The sequence below is a fragment of the Meriones unguiculatus genome, chromosome 18, assembly GCF_030254825.1.
Source record: "Meriones unguiculatus strain TT.TT164.6M chromosome 18, Bangor_MerUng_6.1, whole genome shotgun sequence".
NCBI classification, from domain to species: Eukaryota; Metazoa; Chordata; class Mammalia; order Rodentia; family Muridae; genus Meriones; species Meriones unguiculatus.
Window position 1 is genome coordinate 22,220,604 of NC_083365.1, and position 26,841 is coordinate 22,247,444.

At 45.2% G+C, this 26,841-nt stretch overlaps 1 protein-coding gene across 3 annotated transcripts; it reads left to right on the plus strand.

Annotated features, from left to right (window-relative positions):
* Nucleotides 1–118: 118 nt before the first annotated feature.
* Exd1 (exonuclease 3'-5' domain containing 1) lies at nucleotides 119–26,841 on the plus strand. 3 transcript variants are annotated; one of them, XM_060371825.1, is made up of 12 exons: nucleotides 119–315; nucleotides 5,526–5,712; nucleotides 6,940–7,008; nucleotides 8,925–8,979; nucleotides 9,253–9,380; nucleotides 10,446–10,504; nucleotides 13,595–13,681; nucleotides 17,482–17,586; nucleotides 17,671–17,751; nucleotides 21,428–21,571; nucleotides 22,687–22,878; nucleotides 25,358–26,841. In XM_060371825.1, exons 2-12 carry the CDS (start codon nucleotides 5,580–5,582, stop codon nucleotides 26,015–26,017), a joined length of 1,713 nt encoding a protein of 570 aa, XP_060227808.1. In that variant the 5' UTR covers nucleotides 119–315; nucleotides 5,526–5,579; the 3' UTR covers nucleotides 26,018–26,841. The 3 variants fall into 3 exon arrangements, with proteins under 3 accessions (XP_060227808.1, XP_021496271.1, XP_021496272.1); XM_021640596.2 differs by lacking the exon at nucleotides 119–315 and adding an exon at nucleotides 909–1,073; XM_021640597.2 differs by lacking the exons at nucleotides 119–315; nucleotides 5,526–5,712 and adding an exon at nucleotides 5,719–5,885.

A 26,841-nucleotide genomic window follows, 5' to 3' on the forward strand; every position in this document is an offset into this window, starting at 1 on the left:
GGGGGAGGGCGGCCCGACCCCAGCCAATCGCCGCGGAGGCCGCGCCCTGCGCAGGCGCCAACGTCAAAGCCCGGCGCTCCGGCCCGCAATGAATCAGCCTGGCGGCTGCGGGAGTCTACGGGCGGACAGACCCCGCCCCCGGCCCCACGGCCGCCGCCGGCCTTAAAGCGGCGATGCCACCGTGGCGCTAGCGACCTGCGCTTAAAAGGGCAGCGCCGCCAAGCAACCGTCCTCAGACTAGTCGGGGCGCACACCCCACCGAGGGGCCGGCGGGCTTCTCACCGGACTCCCCACGCCGGCAAGCCCGCCCCACAGGTGACAGGACGCGAGAGGAACGAAACCGACCAAACGAGTCGGGGGGAATCCCGGGGGTGGATGCCCAGAGACGGGCAGGTTCGCTCCGCCCGGGCAGGCTGTCCTGCTGCCTGGCTCGCTGGCGTGCGCGCCCTCTCTCCCTCTCGGTTTTGGTTTTTCGAGACAGGGTTTCTCTCTGTAGCCTTGGCTGGCGAGGCCTCGCCTTGTAGACCAGGCTGGCCTCGAACTCACAGGGATTTGCCTTGCCTCTGCCTCCCCGAGTGCTGGGATTTTAAGGATGTTGCGCCGCCTCTGCCCCGTCTCTCTTTCGATCTCCTTCCCTCCCTCCTTTTTCCCTCTCCTCCCCGTGGGCCTCCCACACTCGCTCCCTCGGCCACAAGAGTAGGGTGTTGGAAGCTGCATTGGCCGCACGTCCATTGGATGCATGTTTCCTGCGCTCCCCTCCCCGGCCGCAGGGGGCGCTGGGAGCCCACTCGAGGCCGCTCGCCCATTGGCTGTGGCTTTTCTGTGCTTCCTTCCCCGGACGCAGGGGGCGCTGGGAGCCCACTCGAGGCCGCACGCTGATTGGCTCCTCCGGAAAGAGGCAGGTCGTTCGCCCCGGGGGCGGGCTTATGGCCGGCGCTGCGAGCTTTCGTGCAGGCGAAGCTGTGCCGCGATAACTCCCAGATTTCTCGACAGTAATCTTTTCTTCAGTTCACGGAAATCACTGAAATTAAGTTTCCCAGAGTTCTTTGCTGAGGGGCCAGAGAACCCTAAAGGTGAGGGAGAGGGACTACTTCGAGCAGGGGCGTTCGTATTTATCTATTTGAAATTTGTTTTGTTGTTAAGAATAGGATATTTTTTTTTTCTTTCCGGGTGGTGGTGCAGCACGCCTTTAATCCCAGCACCCGGAAGGTAGAGGCAGGCGGATGTCTGTAAGTTCGAGGCTAGCCTGGTCTACAAAGTGAGTTCGGACAGCCAGTGCTATACAGAAAAACCCTGTATCTAAATAAATAAATCAAGGTTTTTTAAAACGTGACCCAGCACTTGTTAGGTGAAAGCAGAAAAGTTGCAAGTTGGGCAATATCGGGAAATCCTGTTTAAAGAGTTTTTGGGTTTTTGTTTGTTTTGCCGCTCCTGGAAACCATACTTCTAATTCAGGAGGTGGAGGCCGGAGGATTAGGAGTTTCTGCTGCCGCATAGTGAGCACAAGGCCAGCCTGGGCCCGGAAAACCCTTTCTAGAAGGAGGGAAATGCTTTTCTTCCTTTTTTCCAGAGGAGCGCAGGCTAGTCTCAGCCTCTTAAAGTGGCTGCGGTTATAGGCTTGAGCTTGCAGTGCAGATCCTGCATTTTGTTCTTTTCTCTTTTGTTTTGTTTGCGACAGGTTTTCTGTGGTAGCACTGGATGTCCTAGAACTCACTATGTAGGTCAGACTGGCCTCTAATTTAACAGAGGTCCACCTGCCTCTGCCTCCTGAGAGCGGGGATTAAAGCCAGGTGCATTTAATTCTTGGTGCATTTTGTTGTTATCCTCTGCTCTAATGAGGAAAAAGTTAAAAGCCACGTTAGTATCCGCCCTCTCAAGTGAAGTCGTTGTTTTCCTGTGGGATCACCTGTCTTGCCCCTTCTCCCCTTTGTTTAAAATCAGCTTGAGACATAGAAGGAATTCTCATCACTATTAGTACCAAAATATCTTGGCACCTTTCTCAAATCCCCTTAGGCTACAACTTCAAAGTTACTTAAGGCATTTCAGCTCAGAGTCCCCAAGACTTCCCTGACCACTAAATTTCTGGTCCGACTCAGTGGTTTTCCTAATTAACCCCTCTTGTCTTAGCCCATTTGAGATCATGGTAATGTGATCATATACTATGGTGATGGCAATGTTTGGAAACGCCAGTTTAAGAAACCCGTCGATGGAACCATCGATGTCAGACACACATACACTCCCTTTCTCGTTAAGCCTGAACATTCATCTCTTCATCCTGACCTCTTTTCCTTCCTAATTTTTGTAAAGATATATTTATTCATTATTTATACAATATTCTGCCTACATGTGTGCCTGTGCATCAGAAGAGGGCACCAGATCTCACTGTAGACAGTTATGAACTGCCATGTGGTTGCTGGGAATTGAACTTGGGACCTTTGGAAAAACAAACAGTGCTCTTAACCTGTGAGCCATCTCTCCAGCCCTTCCTAATTTTTAATGTAAATTTTGATGGCTGTATCCAGTTAAACCCTTCTGTTAGGCCTGGTGCCTATAGTCACAGCACTGAGGAAGCAGAGGCAGAAGGAACTTTGCAATTTCAAGGCCAGAATGCTGTAGCTAGGACATTCCAGGCCAGCCAGGGCTACTCAGAGAGACCCTAAGAACCAAAAACAGTGACAACAATTTCTTTGCTATGTGGGCTTTTATAATCTGATTTGTTTTAACCTTTAAAAATGTTGTTTGTGTGGGAGTGAGAGGTGCGAGGGTGCGAGAGCGTGCGTGTGTGCGTGTGTGTGTGTGTGTGTGTGTGTGTGCGTGCGTGCGTGCGTGTGTGCGTGCGCTTACCAGTGGAGGCTACAGGAGGGCATCGAATCCCTTAGAGCTGGAGTTGGAGGGGTTGTGAGCCACGAGCGTGATGCGGGGTAACACCAGGCTTCCGTGTGTTCTCTAGGACAGAAAGCACCCTTTACTGCTGTGCAAGACTCTGGATTCAGTACTCAGCATCACTAACGTACACAGATAAAAGCACTTGGGAGCTGGGAAGGTTCCTCAGTGAGGACCCAAGTTCAGTTTCTATGTAGAAAGCTAAATGTAGCATATGTCTCTAATCGTAGCATCCAGGATGCAGGGGAAGGTCAGTCACTGAGTTCTACACCAGGCTGGTCTTTACAGCAAATTCTATGCTAGCCAAGACTATATTGTAATACTTTATCTCAAGAAAATAAGTAAAACGCCTTTATTTAGCTGCTATGAGAAAGGAGGTATCAGGGCCAATTTTTAAATTAAAAATAATTTTTTTCATACAGTGTGTTCTGATCAGTTTCTCCTCCTTCATTTCCTACCAGATCTTCCCCATCTTTCCATACTTCCAACTCAGTCTCTTTTCTCTCTCTAGAAAGCAAACATACATGCATTTAGTCCCAGTGCTTGGGAGTCAGGTGGATCTCTGTGAGATAGAGGCCAGGCTTGTATGCATAGTGATTTCCGGGGAAGCCAGAGCTACGTAGTGAGACTCTGTCTGGAAAAAAGGGGGGAAAAAAAGCAATTAAACCAGAATAAAACAAAAGAAACAAAAAGCATGAGAAACACACAAATAAAATCCATACAAACACAAAATTGGGGCTGGAGAGATGGCTTTGGGGTTAAGAGCACTAGCTGCTCTTCCGAAGGTCCCGAGCTCAATTCCAACAACCACATACATGGTGGTTCACAACCATCTATAATGAGATCAGATACCCTCTTCTCCATGGTATATGGAGACACAACACTGTATACATAATCTTAAAAACACACACACAAAATTGGAAACTAATATACAAGCAAAAGTCTAGTAAGGTTAAAAAAATTCCCAAAGAAAGCAATATGAAACAACATTTCCAAAACTACTGTTGAGTTCATTTTGTGAGGCCATCTATTGCTCGGCATGGGACCTGCCCTTAAATGTGGTTTGTATACCTCCTGAGACTCCACTGGAGAAGTAAATGTTTCCTTTGTGAGCAGGCATCAGTTGGAGATTGGTTTGTGTTTAGGGATGGGCTCTCGTGTCCACTTCCCCTCTCAACGCTGGGATCCCATCTGGTTTGGACCTATGCATGCTGCTGCAGTCTGTGAGTTCACGTCCCTTGGTCCCATGGTGCCTGGAAGGCGCTGTTTTCTTGGTGTCATCCATCTCCTCTGGCCTTTACAGTCTTTCGGCCTCCTCTCTCCTGCACCATGCCCATTTTATAAACAAACAAACAAACAAAAAAGCTACTCCTGTCTTGTCCATGGATAGCCCTAGAATTTTGAGTTTCTTACATATGAATTAAAATTATGGGCCTGGAGAGATAGACCAATACCTAAGAACACTTAAGCTCTTGCAGAAGACACAGCTTTAGTTCGCAGCAACCACTTGACAGCTGCTTTCACCACCCAGTTTCCGGGGAATCTGGTGCCCTCTTCCTCAGGCACTAAACTAATGTGGTGCACAGACATACATGGAGGTAAATCCCTTATACACATAAAATAAAAATAAATAAGCCGGCCCACGCTTGTAATCCCAGCACTTGGGGAGGCAGAGGCAGGCGGATCTCTGTGAGTTCGAGGCCAGCCAGGTCTACAAAGCAAGTCCAGGATAGCTAGGGCTCTGTTACACAAACCCTGACTCAAATAAATAACAGAAACGGTCTCAAAAACCCAAAGATAGATAGACAGACAGACAAGATAAAATTGGCTGTGGTTATTAGCATCCTAAAGTAATGAGCAAAGTCAAAGTACTTATGAGGACAGTTGTTCTCAGCCTTCCTAATGCTACAACCCTGTAACACAGTCCCTCATGTCCTGAACCCCCCACCATAAAATTATTTTTGTTGCGGTTTCATAACTGTAATTTTGCTACTGTTATGAATTAATGTTGAATATATGATCTACACGAGATCTGATCTGTGACCCCTGTGAAAGGGTGGTTTGCTCCCCTGGGGTGAAGGGTCAAGACCCACAGGTTGGAACCACTGCTTTGGAAATCTGGAGAAATGTAAGCAGGGCAGTAGTGGTGGCACATGCCTTTGATCTGAGTACTCAGGAGGCAGAGGCAGGCTCCAAGTTCAAGGCCAGCCTGGTCTACAAAATGAGTTCCATGTCAGCCAACGCTACACAGGGAAAACTCTGTGTTTGTTTGTTTGTTTGTTTGTTTGTTTGTTTTTGAGAGATGGTCTCCCTGGCTGGCCTGAAACTTGCTATGTAGACAGAGCTATGGAGTTCACAGAGATCCCCTTACCTCTGTCTTGTGGGATTAAAGGTCTGCACCGCCATAGCCAGATCAAAATAGTCTTTTCAAAATACTGATCTCTGAGGGCTGGAGAGATGGCTCAGTGGTTAAGAGCACTGTCAGCTCTTCCAAGGGACCCAGGTTCAACTCCCAGCACCCACATGGCAGCTCACAACTGTCCGTAAGCAGTTCCAGGTGGTCTGACACCCTCACACCAATGCACATAAGATAAAATTAAATAATTATCTTTGAAAAGCACTGACCTCTTTTTAATTTTCAGGTGTTTGCATGCGTAGGGAAGAGTCTTTGAAAGCTGCTTTTGGAATGAACAAGCATGGATCCCAGCAGTGACTACCACTTCCTCAACCAGATTTTGTGGAGAAGAGTGAAGCTCACGTTGGTTTCTGGCATCTTTGAGGGCGTGCTCCAGCATGTGGACCCTAACAAGATTGTGGTCCTGAAAAACGGTTTGCCCCTGTTTGTCATGTCCTCTGCCTCTTTAAGAGATTAGTGGCTGGGTGCAGGTGGTGACTGTGGGCAGCATTAGACTGGCAAAGCAGCGCTGTCCCTATTTTAAGAAAGGCATGAGAAAGCCATTAGACCACTGTTCCCCGACAGAGCACTGTGGCTACCTGTGCTGGTTAGTCATCGCTTATGTACCTTCCTTGGCATCATAGTGGGCATTTTCTTTTTTTATTAATTATTTAAAGTGTGGGGGGGTGTCTGCAAGTATGTCTGCGCGCTGTGAGCATGCCTGGGTACCCACAGAGGCCAGAAGAGGACATAGAATCCCCTGGAACTAGATTTACAGATGGTTTTGAGTTGTTATATAGGTTCTAGGAATCCCTGGTCCTCTGGAAGCACATTCAGTGCTCCTAAATGCTGAACCATCTCTCCAGTCCTGATGGTGGTAGTTTTCAATATATAGTTTTTAAAAACTGGGGACTTCTGTTAATTTTTGTTTATGTGAAAATTAAAATTAATCTTGTTATTAAAACTGATTTGGGCTTCAACATAAGGGGAAAAAGCACAGCTATAAAAGATTAATTTCTCGCAGGCAAAAAGAAGTCCAGAAGTCAAGACTTCAGGGCCACTCTCAACTACATAATGAGTTAGAAGCTGGCCTGGAATACAAGAGAATCTGTATCAAAATCCCCAACCCGGCCTGGGGATGTAGCTCAGTTGGCAGAGTGCTTGCGGAGCACACAGAGAGCATGAGGTTCAAACCGCAGCACCACCCAGGCGGGTGTAGTAGCACATGGCTCTAATCCCAGCAGTCGGGGATTTTTTTTTTTTTTTCTTTTTAGTTCCCTTTTCTTTCCCACCTCCTTTTGGCCAGGTCCCATTATGTAGCCTTAGCTGGCCTGTAACTTGCTGTGTAGACCATACTAGCTTTGAACGCAAGAGATCTGCTGGCCTCTGCCTCCCGGAAGTGTTGGATTTAAAGGCCTGTACCACCACACCTGGCTTTTTAAAAGACTTTAAAAAAAAAAAAAAAAGAACATTCCTGAGGTTTATTATGCAGTTACAGAATGTAGTGTTACTTTGTAATTTAATGGACTCTACATTTCTTTGGGAACCAAAGAATTTTTATAAAACTCATATTTCAGTAATTTTAAGAGATTTAATAGTTTCTTGCAATTTTTGAGAAAATAGTATGTGTTATTAATCAGATGAGTTATTTTCTATCACAGTGAAGAATGTGGAGACAGGCCGGAGTGTCCCAGGAGTGAAGATGTTTTTTGGGCATGAGATATTGAATGGTAAGTTCTGTGTTCCCTGAATGCACATTGAAATCTGCCATAGGAAACTCACTTCTCTGTCTCATTTAGCTTTCTGAAAGAAAATGAGGTTTTTCTTGTATTCAGTGCTGTATATGTGACCTTGTTTTTCTGAGACAGAGTCATAGACTTGATGTATAGGAGCCTGGTATATAGATTTGGCTGGCCGCAAACACATAGAGATCTTCCTGCCTCTGCTTCTTGAGGGTGGGAACTAAAGATTATGCCATAGTCCCAGCTTGTATTTATAAACTTTTGTTTATTTTAACTTTAATTTTTTTTTTATTGTAGGTTTATGGGTGCTTTGCCACATGTCATATCTGTGTACTGCATGTGTGCAGTATCCAAGGAGGCCAGAAGAAGGCATTGAATATCTTGGGACTACAGTTAGAGACGGTTGAGAACTGCCATGTGGGTGTTGGGAACTAAAGCCAGGCCCTCCAGAAGAGTAGCCAGTGTTCTTAATTGCTGAGCTAGCTCTCTATTCCCTGTTTCTGCACTTTTAAAGATGGCATGTGAGGGCTAGAGAGATACCGCAGTCCATGAAATGCTTTCCTTGCATTTCAGCTGAGAACATGAGTTTGATTCTTAGATCTATGTAAAAACAGTGTTGGGGTTGTTTGTATTCATATTCCCTGTCCTAGAGAGGCAGAGACAGGCAAGTCTCTGGGGCTTTCTGTCCAGCCAGCCTACATGGCAGGAGGATCAGGAGTTCAAGGTCTTCCTACCACATAGTAAGCTTGAGGCCTTCCTTGGTTACATGAGACCTTAAATCAAAAACAAATAAAAAATCTGTCTTAGACTGGGTGAAATATATATCCTGCACAATTAGATTAAAAATCAGCCAGGTGGTGGTGGTGCACACCTTTAATCCCAGAACCTAGGAGGCAGAGGCAGGCAGATCTTTGAGTCTGAGGCCAATCTGGTCTACAAAGTAAGTTCCATGACAGCCAGTGCTACACAGAAAAACCCTTTCTTGAAAATGAAAACAACAACAATAAGTTGGTTTAAAAGTCTCTGTGAAATGTTTCACAATTCTTTTGGGATTTCTGCTCTACCTTTCATTATCTTTCATGGCATCAAAACAAGCATAAGAGTGTCAGTAACATATTGGTGGCTGAAGTGCGTTAGGATTGAGATGGATACAGATGAAGTCTGTAGGACCTGGAAAGACTCAGGAGGTAGAATGGATTGCTTGTACAATCCTGAAGACCTGAGCTCAGGGATGGTTTGCAGGTCTGTAACTCCAGCTCTGTTGGGGCCAGAGGCTTTAGTATCCCTATGCCACCCACCAGCCCAATTCCAGGTTCAATGACAGCTACTGTCTCAAAAGAATAAGGCAGAGAGTGATGATGTAGGAGGCCAGATATCTACTACCCTCTGGCATCTGTTGTGGATATTTGTCCTATGCATCCATATACATGTGTATCACCACATACAAACACATCTCCTACACACACACACACACACACACACACAAATAAATAAACACCTGTATGTGGTGTTACATGCCTTTGACCCCAGTACATGGGAAACAGAAGTAGAGGCAGGCAGATCTCTGTGAGTACCAAACCAGCCAGGCACATATGGTGGGACCCTCTCTCAAAAATAATAAAAACATGAATGAAAAAGAGCCTATAGAACCAGTGAAAAGAACACATAGGCACGATGGGGGCTAAAAGAAGAAGGAAACAAGCAGAGAGAAGTTTGCGATCCTGCTAAGTGACCAGGAACCTGAGGACCCATGCTGGGAAGCTGTGGGCTTCAGACCCTGTTTTCTCTCCTTGTTCCTGGCCACTGTGTCTTCACTCCCTTTCATAGTGTGCAGTTGGGCGTGGTATGTGGGGCGGCGTGGCTAATGGCTTTCCACTGTGGGAAATCTTTTGGTTGTTTTTCAGTGGAACTAACGGAAGAAGCAGAAGGTGGATCGGGAGAAAAGGCGTCCTTTGTTAGGTATGAGATGGCTTCCTTCACTATGAGGTTTCCCAGGTGAGCACACAGGAGGAGAAAGACTTCACTCTAACCCACTAGCTGCTTGCTTCTCAGATGGGCTAGGGAAACGAAAACAAGCGGGCCAGTGTGGCTGTCTCTTGATAGCACCTCAAGAAGTGAGTGTGGGCAGGGTTGGAATGGGCCACAGTCCTTGGTGTTGCCAAGTAGGAAGATCTGTACAGGCATCAGCAGCAATGGGCAGGTTCACCTGAATATGATTTTTTGTAAGGATAGCATAAATACAGAAAGAGCTGGAATAGAGAAAATGAAAAACGAAGACTTAAATTTATGTGAGCCTGCTTCCCCTGCGCCAGAGGTGCCAACCAGCTCTCCACTCGGTGACCTCAAATACTGCCCATCAGGTGAGTCCTGGGACTCTGAATTTGCCAGACTGTTCTCACTTTGACTTGTGAATTAAAATAAGCATTACGAAGTCCATATTTAGTTGATATGGGAGTGAATGCTGTGTTCTGGGACTGGGGTGCCGCCCTCATTGAGCTCTGGTACAAGAGATGCTGAATAAGATAAATGAATGAGTAGGAAATCTGTGTGGTACTGCAGCACCTGCAATCCCCCTCACTAAGAGGTAGAAGTAGAGGCTGGAAAGATGGCACTGTCTCCTCTTCCAGAGGTCCTGAGTTCAATTCCCAGCAACCATACAGTGGCTCACAACCACCTTTACTGGAACCTGATGCCCTCTTCAGATAAAACACTCATACATAAAATAAAGGAATAAAATCTTTTTAAAAAAAGAGATAGAAGGAGGAAAATCAGGAGTTCAAAGACAAGCTGGGCATGGTGGTGCATTCCTGTAATCCCAGCACTTGGGAGGCAGAGGCAGGCAGATCTCTGTGAGTTCAAAGCCAGCTTGGTCTTCAAAACAAGTCCAGTCCAGCCAGGACTACAAAAGAAACCATGTCTTGAAAAACCAGAGAAAAAGAGCGTGTTCAAGGATAGCCATGGCTACATAGCAAGTTTGAGGACAGCCTAAGCTATATGAGACCCTGTCTCAAAAAAAAAGGGCAGGGAGGGGGCCGGGCAGTAGTGCACCACGCTTTTAATCTGGAGGCAGAGGCAGGAGATCTCTGAGTTCAAGGTCAGCCTGTTCCAGGACAGCCAGAGCTACACGGAGAAACCCTGTCTCAGGAAAAAAGAACTAATTAATTAATCTTTACGTAAGTCTTCAAGGTATTCAGTATGCAAACTTAGGAAGAGAGAATCAGTACTGGGTTATGATAGGAAGTTTCTAAGGTTATCCTTGGTGGGCCTCTGATTTATTCTCAGTTGACAAAACAGGATAGTAGTTAGTACTTACCATGTTTGATGGGTAAGGACTTAACAGGTGAAAAGGAGGATGTCTGAAATTAACAGGAGGTTCGTTCTCTTGTCAAGAAAGAGAGACGTTCAGTGTCATCCTTCTCTTGTAGAAGAAGAGGAGGTAACGTACACAGTCATTGATCAGTTCCAGCAGAAGTTTGGTCCTGCGGTAAGTACGGCCCATCATTTCCAGTGTGATCTGATAGACAGCCTGTCCAGGTCTTAAAAGCTGATCTTAAGATCTTTGATGTTTTCCACACTAAGAGTATTTTGGTAGTTTTATTATTTTAAATAGTCTTAAATGATTCTATTTATGTGTATGGGTGTTTTGCTTACATGTATGCTTGTGCATCACGTTTACATAGTTCGTGTGGAGTCCAGAAAAGGGCACTGTTGTGTGGTATTTACCAGAGAAGACTGCTCAGACATGGGGTTAAGCCAACAGAAAGTCCTTACTAGCCAGCTGGTGACTTACACTGGGTGTTCAGGATCCCAGTGTAACCCCAAGCCTTTCTCAGGGTGAGATTTAAAGCACAAAAACCATGTCTTGGGTGACGTACTTAGTTAACAAAAAAAGTTAGCCAGAAGCAGAACAACAGAAACCAAAAAGCAAGGTTAGTACATTTAGAGACTTTCCTGTAGCCTTTGATGGATTAGGCCTGTGTTTTAGTTTTGGGAGGTGGTGCTGGCTATATGATGACTTTTACAGTCTGAATGGAACTTCCACCATGGAGTCAGTTGTGCTAAGGTCTCAGGCCCTACTAAGGTCTGGGGTCCTGTTTTATTATCAGATCCCTTGGTACTGGACTTCCATGTGGTTGTGAGCTGCCATGTGGGTACTGGAAATCAAACCCAGGTGCTCTGCAAGAGCAGCCAGCTTTCAACCATTGAACCACCTCTCAAGCCCCTTTGGTGGTTTTTTTTTTTTTTTTCCCTTTTCTTTAAATTTTTATACATATATGTATATGGGTGGGTGGACAGACGGATTGGATGGATGGAGGGATGGATGGATGGACGGATGGTCAGATGGATAGTCATGAGTGCCATGGCATGTATGTAGAGGTCAGCAGACATCTTTTGGGAGTCAGTTTTTCCTTCCTTCCTGTTTAAAGCAGGGTATCTCTTGTTTCTGCCACTGTGCTGTGTGCTCCAGGAGAGTTAACCTGAACAGGTCTCGCGTCTCTATCATCCATCTTGCAGTAGGAACGCTGTCATTACAGATGTGCACTACTGCATCAAACTCAGGTCATCAGGTCTGCCTAGTTAGTGCTAGACCAGGGTGGCCTAGAACTAGCTCAGCTCATCAGGCCCGCATGGTAAGCACTTTACCCAGTAAGCCATCTCACCGGCCTTATTTGCACATTTTTGAGAAAGCGTCTAGGCTGGCCTTGAACTCAAATCTGCCTCCTCCCTCAGCCCCTTCAGAGTAGGAGTACAGGAATGTGCTGCCATGCCAGGCCGGCTCACCTTTTAGGGAGAGCCATTGAATTTTTGAGACAAAGTCCAATGCACCCCATGCAGTCTCAGACTTCCTATGTAGCTAAAGTTGACCTTAAACTCCTGACCCTCCTGTCTCCACCTCCCAGGGATTATAGGAGTACATCACCACACTCAGCTCCTGACTCAGATGGTGTTTAGGTAGTGCCTCAATGAATTTGACAAAAGGAAGTAATTATCCTCATGTTGAGATGGACTCAAAAGAGTCACTGACATTTGTGTTGGATATAAACTTATAGTAGGTCACTTTAGTTTGTTTTGATTCAGACACAAGGTCTCCAGAATTTTCTCAGCCTGTCCTCCAACTCAGTCCTGCCTTAGCTTTCAGAAGTGCTAGAAGGACAGGTGAACACCACCAGACCTGCCATATGTGTCTCTGAAGGGAGAACTGACTTCTTATTTATTTTTTTAAAGAATTTAATCGTTTCATGTGCATTTGTGATTTGCCTGCATGTATATCTGTATGAGGGTGTTGGAAAACAGGATCTCCCTGGAACTGAGATTACAGACAGTTGTGAGCTGCCATGTGGGTGCTAGGAATTAAACCCAGGACCTCTGGAAGAGCAGCCAGTGCTCTCAATAGCTGAGCCATCTCCCTAGCCCCGAGAACTGACTTTCATTAGCATTTGGGGTGTAAGTGACTTACCTTCCACTTATGTGTTTATACGTCTGCTAAACTGTATTGAGGAGCAAATAGGTTCAGTGGTAGTTTATATGAATATGTGAAGCAAACTCTGGCTTGTGTTAACCAAAGTTGTAAATTTAAAATGATGGAAAAGAATGCCATTTGGTGGTAGCCAGCATCTTTAATTCCAAGACTCAGAAAGCAGAGGCAGGCAGATATCTGTGAGTTCAAGGCCAGCTTGGTCTACAGAGAGAGTTTCTGGATAGCAAGGGCTACACAGAGAAACCCTGTCTTGAAAAAAAAAATGCGATCCCAGGGCTGGGGAGATGTCTTAGTCATCAAAATGCTGGCTGTGCAAGCATGAAGAAATAAGTTTGGATCTCTAGCACCTAGTTAAAAATAGGGAGCGTGCGGGCCTGAAGAGATGGCTCAGCAGGTTAGAGCACTGTCTGCTCTTCCAGAGGTCCTGAGTTCAATTCCCAGCAACCACATGGTGGCTTACGACCATCTGTACTGTGATCTGATGCCCTCCTCTGGCATGCAGGCATACATGCAGATAGAGCACTCATATATATAAAATAAATAAATAAATCTTTAAAGAAAATGGGGAGCATACACCTCCACCCTCGCTCCTGAGGAGGCAGAGATGGGCAGACTCCTGGAGCCAGTGTACCAGCCAGTGAACATGGTCACTGAGAACCTGTCCTCAAAACTGTAAGGTGGGAAGTGACTGGGGGAGACCCCAGACATTGGATCTCTGTCCTCTAGATGCACATGCACACACGCACATATGCGACCCAAGCTGGTGTTTGCTACATTCTTATAATCCCAGCACTTCGAGGATAGAAACAGAACCACCAGGAGGACAAGACTTAGCTTAGTCAGAGGCCAGCCCGAGGTGTATGAGACCTTTTCTTAACCCACCTCCCAAGCACGGTGTTAACATCAAAGTACCCTGAAAGACATCTGTACCCCAAACCTCTTCCCTTGGTTTTGTTTGTTTGAGACAAGGTTTCTCTGTGTAGCCCTGGCTGTCCTGGAACTCGCTCTATAGGCCAGGCTATATTCGAACTCAGAGACCTGCCTACCTCTGCCTCCCAAGGGCTGGGGTTAAAGGTGTGCTGCCTCTCCTAACAGATACTCCACATCAAGAAGCAGAGTGTCCTGAGTGTTGCTGCAGAAGGAGCTAACATGTGTCGCCATGGGAAACTCTGTTGGCTTCAGGTAAAAGATTTTCTTTGATTTTGTTTCTAGAATGGTTTTATGTAGCCTAGACTGACCTTGAACTCAGTTGTGTATCTGCTAGCCACTGAACACTTGTTCTTCCTTTATCCACTTCCTGAGTGCTCAACTGAATGTGTATGTGTGCGTACATACATACATACATACATAAATGTGTGTGTACATGTACATATACATATGTGTACACACATACGTACACATAAACACACACATATGTTGTCCTGGAACTCGCTTTGTAGACGAGGCTGCCCTGGAATTTATAGAGACCTGCCTGCCAGGGCCAACTGCTGGAAGTAAAGCCATGTACCACCACCATCCAGCTATAATGTATAGTTTTAGTAGTCTTGTTTCTGCCACTTAAGCGATGTTCTGTAACTCACTTAGGACGTCCATTATTGGCTGGGTGAGGTGGCACACGCTACACAGAGAAACCCTGTCTCATAAAACCTAAATAAATAAATAGGATGTCCATTATTGGTTATCTTTTTTTTTCTCTGGATGTACGGGGGATTGAACCTAGAGCCTTGTGTATCCTAGGTAAGCACTCTTTCACTGAGCTACAGCCTAAGCCCTTGGAATACCCATTCTTCCGTTACTCGTTTATTCTTTTTTAAAAAGAAGGCCAGTGGGGATTGGAGAGATGGATCAAGGGTTGAAAGCTCATATTATTCCTGCAGAGGAGCTGGGCAGTGGTGGCGTACACCTTTAATCTCAGCACTGGGGAGGCAAAGGCAGGTGGATCTCTGAGTTCAAGGCCAGCCTGGTCTACAGAGTGAGTTCCAAGACAGCCAGGGCTACAGAGAGAAAACCTGTCTCAAAAACAAAAACAAAAACGAAAACAAAAACAAAAACAAAACAACAACAACAAAAAAACACAACAACAAAAATATTCTTGCAGAGAAACCTGGTTAATTCTCAGCACCCCGTAATAGCTTACAACTGCTTGTAACTTCAGTTCTACTTCTGACCTTGGAGGATATCAGGCACATATACAGTGCACAGAAATAACATGAGGCAAAACATTCTATGCATAATATTTTAAAAAATTAAAAAAATATACTACATAAGGGCTGGAGAGATGGCTTAGTGGTTCAGAGCACTGGCTCCTTATCTAGAGGTCCAGAGTTCAACTCCCACAACCACAAGGTGGCTCACAACCACTATAATGAGATCTGGTGTCCTCTTCCGTCGCGCAAGCATACATGCCAATAGAGCACTTACATACATAAATAAATAAGTCTTTAAAAATATACTGCATGTATCTGTTGGGGTCAGGGTAGTATATGACAGTGCCAGAGCATGTGGAGATCAGAGGACAATTGGCAGGAGTCAGTCTCCTACCATGGGTATCCTTCAGATTGAGCTAGGGTTCTCAGGGTTGGTGGCAAGTACCTTTACCAACTCAGCCGTCTTGCCTGCCTTCAGTAATTTTTTTTTCTGTAGTTTTCTCACTTGCCATATTTTTTACTTCAGTATGGATGGCCCCCACCAAGAGAAGTTGTCAGAGGGGTAGGGAGTATTAAAGGCATACCTACTTTTTAAGTCTATTGTGTTTAAAGGGCTGGGGCAGTAGTTGAGCTGTTAGGACCTCAGTTCTTTACCTAGAACTCACAGCCTTGAAGAGACAAAGTGTGTTTGCAGTCCCAGCACTGGAGAAGCAGAAACAGGCAGGTCCTGGGGCTTGTTGACTAGCTGCTCTAACCTAGTTTCCAGTAAGAGACCCACTCTTAAAGAAAAAAGAAAAAGCTTCAGAGTGGCGGCCATGCCTTTGATCCCAGGACTTGGGAGACAGGCAGAGTTTGAAGCCAGCCTGGTCTGCAGAGTGAGTTCTAGGACAGCCAAGGTTACACAGAGAAACCTGTCTCAAAAAAAAAAAAAAAAAAAAAAAAAAACGGGGGGGGGGGAGGTAATGGGTCAGCAAGATTGCTTCCTACCAAGATTGCCAAACTGAGTTTAATCCCCGAATCCACGTGATGGAAAAAGAACTAAGTCCTGTCATCCCCTGGGTAATGTGTCCTGGGTCACATGTGCCGTGCCCACACAGAAATGAAAAAATAAATGTAATGTTAAGTAAGGTGGACAGCACCCGGGGAGCAACAACCAAGGTGGTCTTCTCTGCTTCATGCACGTGCACATACATGAACAGATGCACAAGTGCGCACGCACATGCAGTGTTTGCTGTCCCGGATGGGGCTCCCCAGGCCTACCCCTGTTTATTGGCAGTTGACAGCTCCTGAGAGGGAGAGCAACTTTTCCTTAGGAGTGGGGCCACCGGAAGGTTGTCCACGCTCCATGAATGACTCCATGCTCTAGTGTCCATGGGCAGCACTGACTGGTTTCAGTGGGTTAAAAAAAAGAAATCAAAAAAGGCAGACATGAGGTTGCAAGGGAGAGGGCACAGTTCCCTCGTGGGAGTTGGAGGTGATGAGTAGGGGGTAAATATGATCAAGATGTATACATCCATGAAAATTTGAAAAAGCAAATTAAAGAACTAATAAATATCATAGGTGATAGAAATGAATACATGTATTCATTGTCTTTACTATTCATTGTCCTAGTACTTTACTGTACCTTTTGTTGATGTGTTTTCAAGACTGGGTTTTCTGTGTAGCCCTGGGTGTGCTGGAACTTGTAGACCAGGCTGGCCCGGAACACACACAGATCCGCCTGCCTCTTCCAAGTGCTGGGATCAAAGATGTGTGCCACCACCACCCAGCTTTTTTTTCTTTTTCTTTTTTCAGGTTATTTACTTTTCATCCTTCTCTCCTCCCAATATTTCCCTTCTCCTTCTTCCCCATTTCTGTCTTCCTTCCCCCCCCCAGAAAAGAGTCTGCCCTCCCCCTATATCAACCCTCCCCAGCACATCAAGTCACATCAGAACTGAGCATATCCCCTGAGGCCAGGCAGGCAAGGCAGCCCTGCCAGGGGAAAGTGATCCAAAAGCAGGCAATAGAGTCCATGTTAGAAACAGCCCCCACCTCTACTTGCCAGGCAACCCACATGTAGACCAAGCTGCCCATCAGCCACATATGTGCAGGGGCCTAGGTCCAGACCATGCATGTTTCTTAATTGATGTCTCAGTCCCTGTAAGGCCCTGTGCATGGTCTGGGTTAGTTGGTCTTCTCGTGAGGTTCCTGTCCCCTCCAGGTCCTTCTGTTTTTCCCTCAACACTTCCACAGGACTCCCAGATCTCCTCTTCATGCTTGGCTGCAAGTCCCAGCATCCATCTCCTCCTGTGTACTGTATCTTAAAAGGAAAAAAATAAAAGAAACTGTCCTGAATGATATAGCAAGTTTACCCTTTTCTTTACTCCCGAAAATCCTAGTAATTATATCTTTAATCTTACTTATTCAGTATTAATATCAAATCAGATACTCATGGCTTCACCCGTATTAAGTGAGCATTTTACCACAGAGCCACACCCTAAGCTCTACTGCATCTTTTTTTTTTTTTTTAAGATTTTATTTTTTCTTTATACATCATTCTGTCTGTGCACCAGATCTCACTATAGATGGTTGTGAGCCACCATGTTGTTGCTGGGAATTGAACTCAGGACCTTTGGAAGAACAGCCAGTGTTCTTAACCTCTGAGCCATCTCTCCAGCCCCTGTGTCTTTTATTTTAACTTACGATGAATTTGAAGTTGTTTTTCTTAAGTATCATTGAATATCCACTGCCAGCTTAGTAGTAAGGAAGCTCACCATTTTCATCTGTGTCCTATGCTTTTAGTCCCCAGATCCCCTGCTCTGGCCTTTTCTTATGCTGTGGTATTGTCTGTTTTAGGTGGCCACAAACAGCCGAGTTTACTTGTTTGATATTTTCCTTCTGGGAAGTCGTGCTTTCAACAATGGACTTCAGATGATCTTAGAAGACAAGAGAATCTTAAAGGTGATTCAGACAGATGCTGATTCCTCTAGTAACAAGGTTAATGGCCAGGTTCTGCTAACTCTGTCTCCTCTTCTGTCCCTGTAGGTTATCCACGATTGTCGCTGGCTTTCTGACTGCCTGTCTCATCAGTATGGAATCATGCTGAACAATGTGTTTGACACACAGGTATGAAGAGGAATGTTGGAGTCAAGCCAGCACGCATGGATCCTGGTAGAAAAGATTCCCTATCAGAGAAATGATTGTGCTAAGCATGGTGGCTCCTGTCTTTACTCCTAGTATTTGAGAAGCAGAGGCAGGGGGAGCCCTGTGAGTTGAAGGCCAGCATATTCTATATAGAGAACTCCGCATCATTCAGTGCTATAGACGGAGACCCTTAAAAAAAAAAAAAAGAGAAAGATTGAGCCTCTTTTTTTCTTGGTGCCCATTTCTCCCTGTTTCCCACATGAATTATGTGTGTAATTTGTGAGAACATTTGATGAGCTATTAAAAACTTTGGAGCCAAAAAAAAAAAAAAAAAAAAACCAGCCAGTGGTGTCACATGTCTTTAATCCCAGCATTTGGGAGGCAGAAGCAAGCAGATGTCTATGAGTTGAAGGCCAGCATGGTCTATAGAGTGAATTCCAGGACAGCCAAGACTACACAGAGAAACCTTGTCTCAAGAAACCAAAAGAAAGAAAATTTGGTTTCTGATTTGACTATGAAAGCACTAAAACGACTGGTTCCACTATGGTGTTTTCCCTCTCTCTCCCTGTTCTTTCCTTCCCTCCCTTTCCTTGTTCTTTTTTTTTTTTTCTTCTTCTTCTTCTTTTTGGTTTTGAGGATTAATTATTTCTGAAGGTCAATTCCTAAAAGTTCAATTTCTTGTTTAAAGATGTAACTTGTTTTTACTCTTTATGTATCTACTTATAAACTTTGTACATTTCTTATGTTTGCAGTTCCTTTGGGCTTCTTTTAGAGTCTTTCAGTGTACAGTATTGACACTGCTTCATTGTTCCCATGAAGCTCAGATAAATATTTTTTCTTTGCTATAGAAGGAATTCCAAGCATCATTGCTATAACTGGTTTTAGATTTAGCACAACAGCCTTAATTATTCCTTATAGATGAGAAGGTTCACATTACTTTTCATGAGTAAGACTCAAGGTGTCATCAAGATTGTTTTTAGAGTTTCTCAGGGAATGACTGCTCCTTTGCTTTAAAAAAATTTTTGGCAGCGTTTCTCAGTCTATGTAGGAAACTTGTTCTGTAGCTTAGTCTGGTATCAAACTTGCAGCTATCCACCCAAACAGGGTATCTTAGGTAGGGTTTTATTGCCGTGAAGAGACACCATGTCCAAGGCAACTCTTACAAAGGAACACGTTTAACTGGGGCTGGCTTACAGTTCCGAGGTGTAGTCTAGTCTCATCATGCTGGGAAGCATCCTGGCTTGCAGGCAGACATGGTGCTGGAGACAGAGCTGAGAGTCCTACGTTTTGATCCAAAGGCAGCTAAAGGATACTGCCATCCTGAGTGTAGCTTCAACATAAGAGATTTTAAAACCAGCTGCTACAGTGACACACTTCCTCCAGGAAGGTCACACCTCCTCCAACAAGGCCACACCTCCTAATAATGCCACTTAATATGGGTCAAGCATTCCAACATACGAGTCCTGAGGAGGCTATACCTATTTAAACCACCACACAGGGCCTCATAAAGCCCTAACTACATATGTAGCCAAAGATGATCTTGAACTACAAATTTTTTTTTCACCTCCGGACCCCATTGCATTTTTCCATAGCTAGTAGCCACTTATATTCATTGGCTTATTCCTCCATCTCCAAAGTATGACATTCTATAGGTAGAAAACAGGGGAATTCAGAATTTCAAGGCCAGCCTGAACCACATAAAGCCCTGTCTCAAAATTAAAAACAAACAAGCAAAAAACAGAAGAAGAGGGGTGCATGGCAGGATAAATGGCTGAGCAAGTTAAAAATGCTTGCTGTGTAATGATAAGGATTGCAGTTTAGATTCCAGCCCCTCCACAACAAGCTGAGTGTCTCTGTAAATACCTGTAACCCCAGATCTGAGAGAGGCAGAGACAGCAAGACAAGCTGATGCTTGCTGACTTCCAGCCTAGTTGAGAAAACAAGCCCTAGGTTCAGAAAGAGACTCTGCCTAAAAAGAATAGGCAGATGATGACTCCCAGTGTCCTCTTCTGGCCTTCATTTGCATACATAGGTGCATACATTTGTGCACACATGTGCATGCACTAACATAGACACATACATATATGTAAAAATACACAGGAGGTGGCTCCATGGTTAAGAGTACTTGCTTTTTTTGTAGAGGACACGAGTTTGGTCCATACCAACCATATGGTGGCTTACAGCTGTCCATAATTCCAGTTCCAGAGGATCTGGTGCCCTCTTTCATACACATGAAATAAAACTAGATATATCTTTTAAAATGTAAAGATAAAAACAGGCAGTGGTAGTGTAATCCCAGCACTCAGGAGGCAGAGGCAGGTGGATCTCTGTGAGTTCCAGGCCAGCCTGATCCACAGAGTGAGTTCCAGGACAGCCAGGGATACGCAAAGAAACCCTATCTTGAAAAACCAATGTGTGTGTGTGTGTGTGTGTGTATCTTTTGTTTTGTCTGCTTAAAGACAAAGTCTAATGCCAGAGACTGGTCTCAAACTGAAGATGACCTTGAAGTCCTGATTCTCCTGCCTCTACCTTCCAAAAACTAAGATTACTAGCAAGCTCTACCATACCCAGCATAGACATACATACATTAGAGTCATTATTTAGCCTGTGGCATCGAGGTAAACTATTATTGCAGGTTTTCTTTTTAAAGTCTTTCTATTGGTGGTACGTGTACATGTGTGTACGAGTGCAGGTACAGGCCCAAAGATACCAAGTGCACACGTGGAGGTCAGGAGACGACCTTGAGCATGGGTCCTTCCCTTCTACTTTTCGACAGTCTCTCACTGTTCACCACTACATAACGTCAAGCTAGCTGGCCGTGAGCTTTGGGAACTTCTGTCTCTACCCCCTCTCTTGCACTGGGATTACAGTGCTGCCATGCCTGGGTTTCTGTGGGTTCTAGGGATCTGATTCAGATCCTCATGCATGAATGCCATGTGCTTTCCTCACTGAGCCATCTCCCCAGCCGGTATACCAATTCTTAGTTTTATAGTCATGTTCCTTATGGAAACATTGCCAGAGGGCCTGTTAAGTGATAAAAGAGTTCTTGAGCTCTGCTGCCTCTGTCCTGTCTTCAACTCCCTTTTTACATATTCAATAAACTTGGTTTTTCTATTCTGAAGGAAAAAAAAATACCAAATTCTTTGTTTTTCCATTCTTCAAAGCTACCAAGGTATAATAAACAAAAAGAGAAAATAGACAATACAGAGTTGTGTTATCCCTAACTTTTTTATTGTTTTCTTGTCCAAGTAAGTTAACTAACCTACTTTAAATTTACCTGTGGCAGCTATGGCATGACTTTGGGGAAAATGGTAAAGACCTTCTCTGTCTCTTTATGTCTCTGTCTGTTTCTCTCCCATCTCACGTAGTCCAGGCTGGCCTCGAATTCGCCATGTCTTTGATGATGGGCCTCTTGCCGCTGCCTCCCAAGTACTGGGATTCTGGGCTTGCATCAGAAAACCTAGCTTTTGCCAACGTAGAGGCCAAGGCCTACAGCATGCTGGGTAGCATGGTACCAGTATAGCTACACCCCAGCTCTTACACATGAGTCTCTCAGGACACCCTGATGGGACATCCTTTTTCTGTGTATTGCTTAAATTTCTTTCTTACTGTTTTTTTTTTTTTATTCTTTTTTATTGTTTTATCTTTCTTATCTCAGGTTGCTGATGTCCTTCAGTTTTCCATGGAAACGGGTGGCTTTCTTCCAAATTGTATCAGTACTTTGCACGAGAGTTTAGTCAGACACCTTAAAGTCACCCCTAAGTACCTCTCCTTTTTGGAAGAAAGACAAAAGCGCATTCAGGTAAGTGTGGAAAGCTAAGCTGTTCAGTTTCCGGGGTGCCCTGCACAGGCCCGTCAGCCCGCTGGACAGGGAAGTGACGGCTGCCGTACAAGCGTAAGCTCGCCAGAGTCCTAGCTGTGCCAGTGAGAATCCACCTGCGGTTTCAAGCCGGCAGAGCCAGGGTTTACATTTGTTTTCAATTAAGAGATACACCTAACTAAGATACTGGGGAGGAAGGGGCCTATGATTGGTACGTAAAGTGACTAAATAAATAAATAAAAACAAAAAGCTATTGGAACCAAGCTGGGTGCAGTGGCACACACCTGCAATCCCAGCACTCAGGAGGCAGAGGCAGGCAGATCTCTGTGAGTTCAAGGCTAGCCTGGTCTACAAAGCGAGTCCAGGACAGCCAAGGCTTCAGAGAAACCCTCTCTCAAAACAAAAAGCAAAAACAACAACAAAAAAAACATATTGGAACCAAAATGACCTTAGTTGCTTTTCCTAAAGCAATGTCCATTTTCGTCAGTGCATAATATGCCTACGCGCAGACCTGGGTCATGATGACCTGCAGTTGGTAAAGTCTGCTCGAGCCAACATTTTCCCTTCACTGGTGCTGGGGATAAACTCAGGGCTTTGTTTATGGTAAGCAAGTGCTCTACCACTGAGCTATACCTTTAGCCCTTCCTCCAACTTCATGGGTTTTTGTGGGATTAACAATGAATCTAGGGTCCTAGACATAGAAGGCAAGCTACATGACTGGCCTGCCCCCTCCAACCTGGTTTAACAAATCCTGATAGAGCAGCCTCCTCCCAACCCTACTTTTCTCTGACTCACAGGCACCGTGTATGAGGAGAGGAATGCTGTATACCTGCTCAGAAGGCCACTGATAATGTGAACATAGAAAGCAGTAGAAGAAAATTGAACTGTTTAAAATTGGTTTTGTTTCTTTGAGACAGGGTTTCAAGGTTTCTCTGCGTAGCCCTGGCTGTCCTGGGACGCACTCTGTAGGCCAGGTAGCCTCGAACTCAAGAGATCTGCTTACCCCTGCCTCCTGAGGGCTGGAATTAAAAGCGTGTGCACCACTGCCCAGATACCTTTTTCTTAGAATTAACTAAAAGTCGTTTTGCTGTCTCTAGGAAAATCCAGAAATATGGTTGACAAGACCTCTTCCGCCCTCCTTATTGAAAATCTTGGCCCTGGAGACAACCTACCTGCTTCCACTTCGCCTTGTGCTCTTGGATGAGATGATGTCAGACTTAACCATGCTGGTGGACGGGTACCTGAACACCTACCGAGAAGGCTCTGCAGACCTGCTTGCGGGCGCAGAGGTGGGTACTGCTTTGGGAGAGTGTATTCTGTGTTCTCTGCCTCCTCCTCACGTGTAGCACAGTAATGTCCACTGTTGGTGTGGGGACTGTCATGTGTGTTTGTGTGTTTGCAGTGCTGGAGAGTAAGCACAGCACCTCATACTTTCTCAGCAAACTCTACCATAAACTATATTCACAGACCTTTCGAAATTTTTGTTTGAAGAAAAGGTCTGACTGCGTTGTCTAAGATGGCCTTGATCTCTGTCCTGTCTCCTCCCTCCTGAGCAGCTGGGATTACAGTCTTGTGATACCAGATTTGACTGTGGGACCTACTCTTCACATAAAGCAACTGTCATGAGACAGCCCTGTGGTGAATCCTTTTTTGTTCCAACAAGACTGACCTTGAGTTCCTGACCTTTCTGCGCCCATCTACCCACCCAGTGCTGGGCTGCAGGCAAGTGCAAACATGCCCATTCTCTGTAACGCTACATGTCAAACTCAGGGCTTCATTTATGTTTGGCAAGTAGACTGCCAACTGAGCTACAACCTAGACATGCTTCTTTTTGCCTTAAAAAAAAAAAAATTATTCTTATGTCTTTGTGTGTGTGTGTGCACTATGTGTGTGGTATGGATGGAGGCCAGCAGAGGGCACCACCAGGTCCTCAGAAACTGGAATTATGGATGGTGGATGGTGCAAGAAACCATGTGGGTGCTGAGAACCAAACCCTGCAGCCCCAAGAAGAGTAACCTTTGGTCTTAACCGATGAGCCTTTTCTCCAGCTCCTTTTTTTTTTTTTTTTTTTTGAGGCGAAGTCTTATACATATGAGGTTGACCTTGAACTTACCTATACATTTACAGATGATCTTGAACTCCTGATCCTCCTGCCTCTACCTGTCACAAGCATGTGCCACCATGTTGATCTTAATACATGGTGTTTGTGTGTGTGTGTGTGTGTGTGTATAAGTGTGCGTGCATGCGCGTGCCTGTGTGGTGTATCTGTGTTTGTACCCGTGTATAGAGTGCTAGCCTGTTCTTCAGATTATGGAGGCCAGAGATCAATGTGTATTTTCTTTTACTGCTCTTCAGTTTACTTTTTAAAAATTACTTACATTTATTTATTTATTTATCTTAAATTCATGCATGTGTGTGGGGCCAGCTTTTAGGGGTTGGTTTTCTCCTTCTACCAATGTAGGTTCTGAGGATCAAACTCAGGGATGAGATCATCAGGCTCCATAGCACATCTACCCACTGAGCCGTCTCACCAGCCATTCCCAACTTAGTTTTTGAATTGTGTTCTCATGCTAAACCTGAAACCCACCCATTCAGCTGGACTGGCTGGCCAGCTGGCCCCCAGGATCTGCCTGTCTCTGTCAGGATCCAGCACTGTGGTAACAAGCACACAGCTGGCTCTGCTGTGGATGCTAGAGATCCAGTCCCAGGTCTCCATACACTCAGAGCGAGCACTTCAGCCACTGAGCCATCTTCCCAGCCTTAACCCATCCTTTACTCCGGTATTCCTGTAATCAAGAAAGTTCACTAGGGCTCAGTAAAGTAACTCACCACACACACATACAGGCCTTGGAGGTGCTAATACTGGACCAGCCTCAAGACAGATTTTTATATTATAAATAATGAGATAGCGGAGCCAGGGTTGTACCTCATTTGGTAGTGTTCTTGCCTCGTGTGCATAAAGTCCTTGGTTTGAGCCCTATAATCACACCTGTAACCCCAGAAGATCAGGCTTTCAAGGTCATCTGGGACTACTCGGGGACTTCTATGCCAGCCTGAGCTCCATGAGACCCTGCCTTAAAACAAACAGCAACAAACTCCTGCAAAATACATGAATATACTAACACAATACACACCTGTATTTCTAGTCCTCAGGAGGCTGAGGCCAGGGGTTGGTGAGGGCCAGAAGGCATGGGCTGCATAGTAAGTTTAATATCAGTGTGAGGTACATGATGAGACCCTTCCCCCCTAAAAAGGGATACTGAAAAATTATGCAAAAAAAATTTTAGAATGTTACAAAAATTCATACTTAGGGAATGATTGACATGCAACGTAGAACGTGGGATGTGGGTCAGCATCTCCCTTGTACAAAGCCTGGGTGGCATCTTAGTTACCACACACAAGAGAAGTCATTCTCTTGTGCAGACAAAACTAAGGCACACACACATACCTGCTATCACATGCACACAGGCTGCACTGGATATACAGCTTTTCGGAGGGTGCACTTTCCAAGGCAAATAAAGCCAGGCTGGGAAAGTCACATTGTCTGTATTTATACACACACACAAATACTTAATTTTCTCGAGTATGTAAGTATTTAAATTACTCAAAAAAGATACAGTCCGAATTTTTATATAATTATATTGGAAACACTAGAGGGCACTGCAGGAGCACATTTGAATAAACTCACTGGCCTAGTCTCCTGAGGGATCTTAGGGACCATGTCTTGTAAACAGTGCCTTGTAAACCTGTGCTTGTCTGCTTTCCTAGCCTGCGTGTATGGAGCTGCCCGCAGAGCTTCTTCAACTCCAGGACTTCCAGAAGCAGCGCAGAGAGATGGCTGCAAAGAAGTACAGAGCGAATGCACAGGGCCTCCTAATAAGGACGGTGCTGCACCCCAAGGAGCCAGTGGCTCCCATAGCAGGGAAGGAGGACCGAGTCAGAGGTGTCCTGTTTTGTAAGACCTCTGGTGTAGACAAAGCCCCACACTTCGTGTGTCACGAAGCTCAGAAGGACGAGGATTTTCTGGATAAAGAATCTAAACAAACCACAGCAACATCTCAAGTTCTGCCTCCCATGAAGGAAGGCGAAGCCAGTGAGGATCCTGAGAACAAACCAGTGTATCAGGAGTCAGGGGACCCCAAAGACTCGAGAACCCAGAAAGCCTACCCACTGGCCCCCTCACAGGAGCTCCACTCTCATTTCTCTTTGAAAGAGGAGATAGAACAGTTGCTGATGGTCGAAAATAAGGGAGCTTTAACAAGCCCACAGCAAGACACTTTGATGTCATCCACTGTTCCTCAAGAAGCCTGGGTGGCCCCGAGTAACACCTTCCATCTTCCTGAAAGAGCTGTGGCTTCCACACTTCCACCCTGTCCAGCCCTGGAGAAAATAGATTCCTGGATAAGTCCGTCTCTCAATCTGTTTTAGGATTTAAAGTCTGATGCTGAGGCCATTACGGGTTCTCATCTACCTTGCCAACAGAGTTGTCTGAGTTTCTCATGAGATAGGTTGCTGAGGTCTCAGCCACAGGCTTCTGGGGAAATGATGGCCTTAGATTTCATGCTGAATCCTGGTGTCCGGATTAGGAGGGAACAAATAAGTGAAATAATGGGCGAAGTCAAACTTCTGATTCTGTCAGTCCATGAGGAAATAGTCCCAGTAGCCTGAGTAATTCTCATAATTTAGGTTTAGAGGTTTTGAAGAGGAGGGGAAACAAAAGCTCGGGCTCAGCATCTGGAAGGATCTGGTTTAGGGTGCTGTAGGCAGCTCCTGTGGAGGCAGGGAGCTGGTGCAGCCACGTAGCCCTCTGCTTCAGTCTGCAGCATCACCAAAACCAAAAGTCTTTGTGGACTGCTTAGGTTTAGCTTTGGTTTCTGCCCTTTGGATTGCAGTAGATCTAAAAACCCCTACTTAAAGTTTTAAAAGTCGTCTTTCTTTTCTCAAAATATTACTCGAATTGTGAATTTGTATGTATTGTATCCTAGCAAAGAAGAGGTAATATAGGGTTCTGTCTCTCAATTTTCTTTATATTTCATTAACCTGAAGGCTTTGTTCACTCTGCTAACAAAGCAGGGATCAGACTTCTTTGTTGTTATTCCCTCCACGCAAATGTAAGACTTGAGCTCATTGTATTTGCCTAGAGCTGTCTTACTTTCTTAAAGGGGGAACAACTCCACACAGGAGGGCCGTTTGTGTTGAGTGCTCGCCAGTCACCCTTACTCTTGTGTAAAACAACCAATAAACCTGTTTTG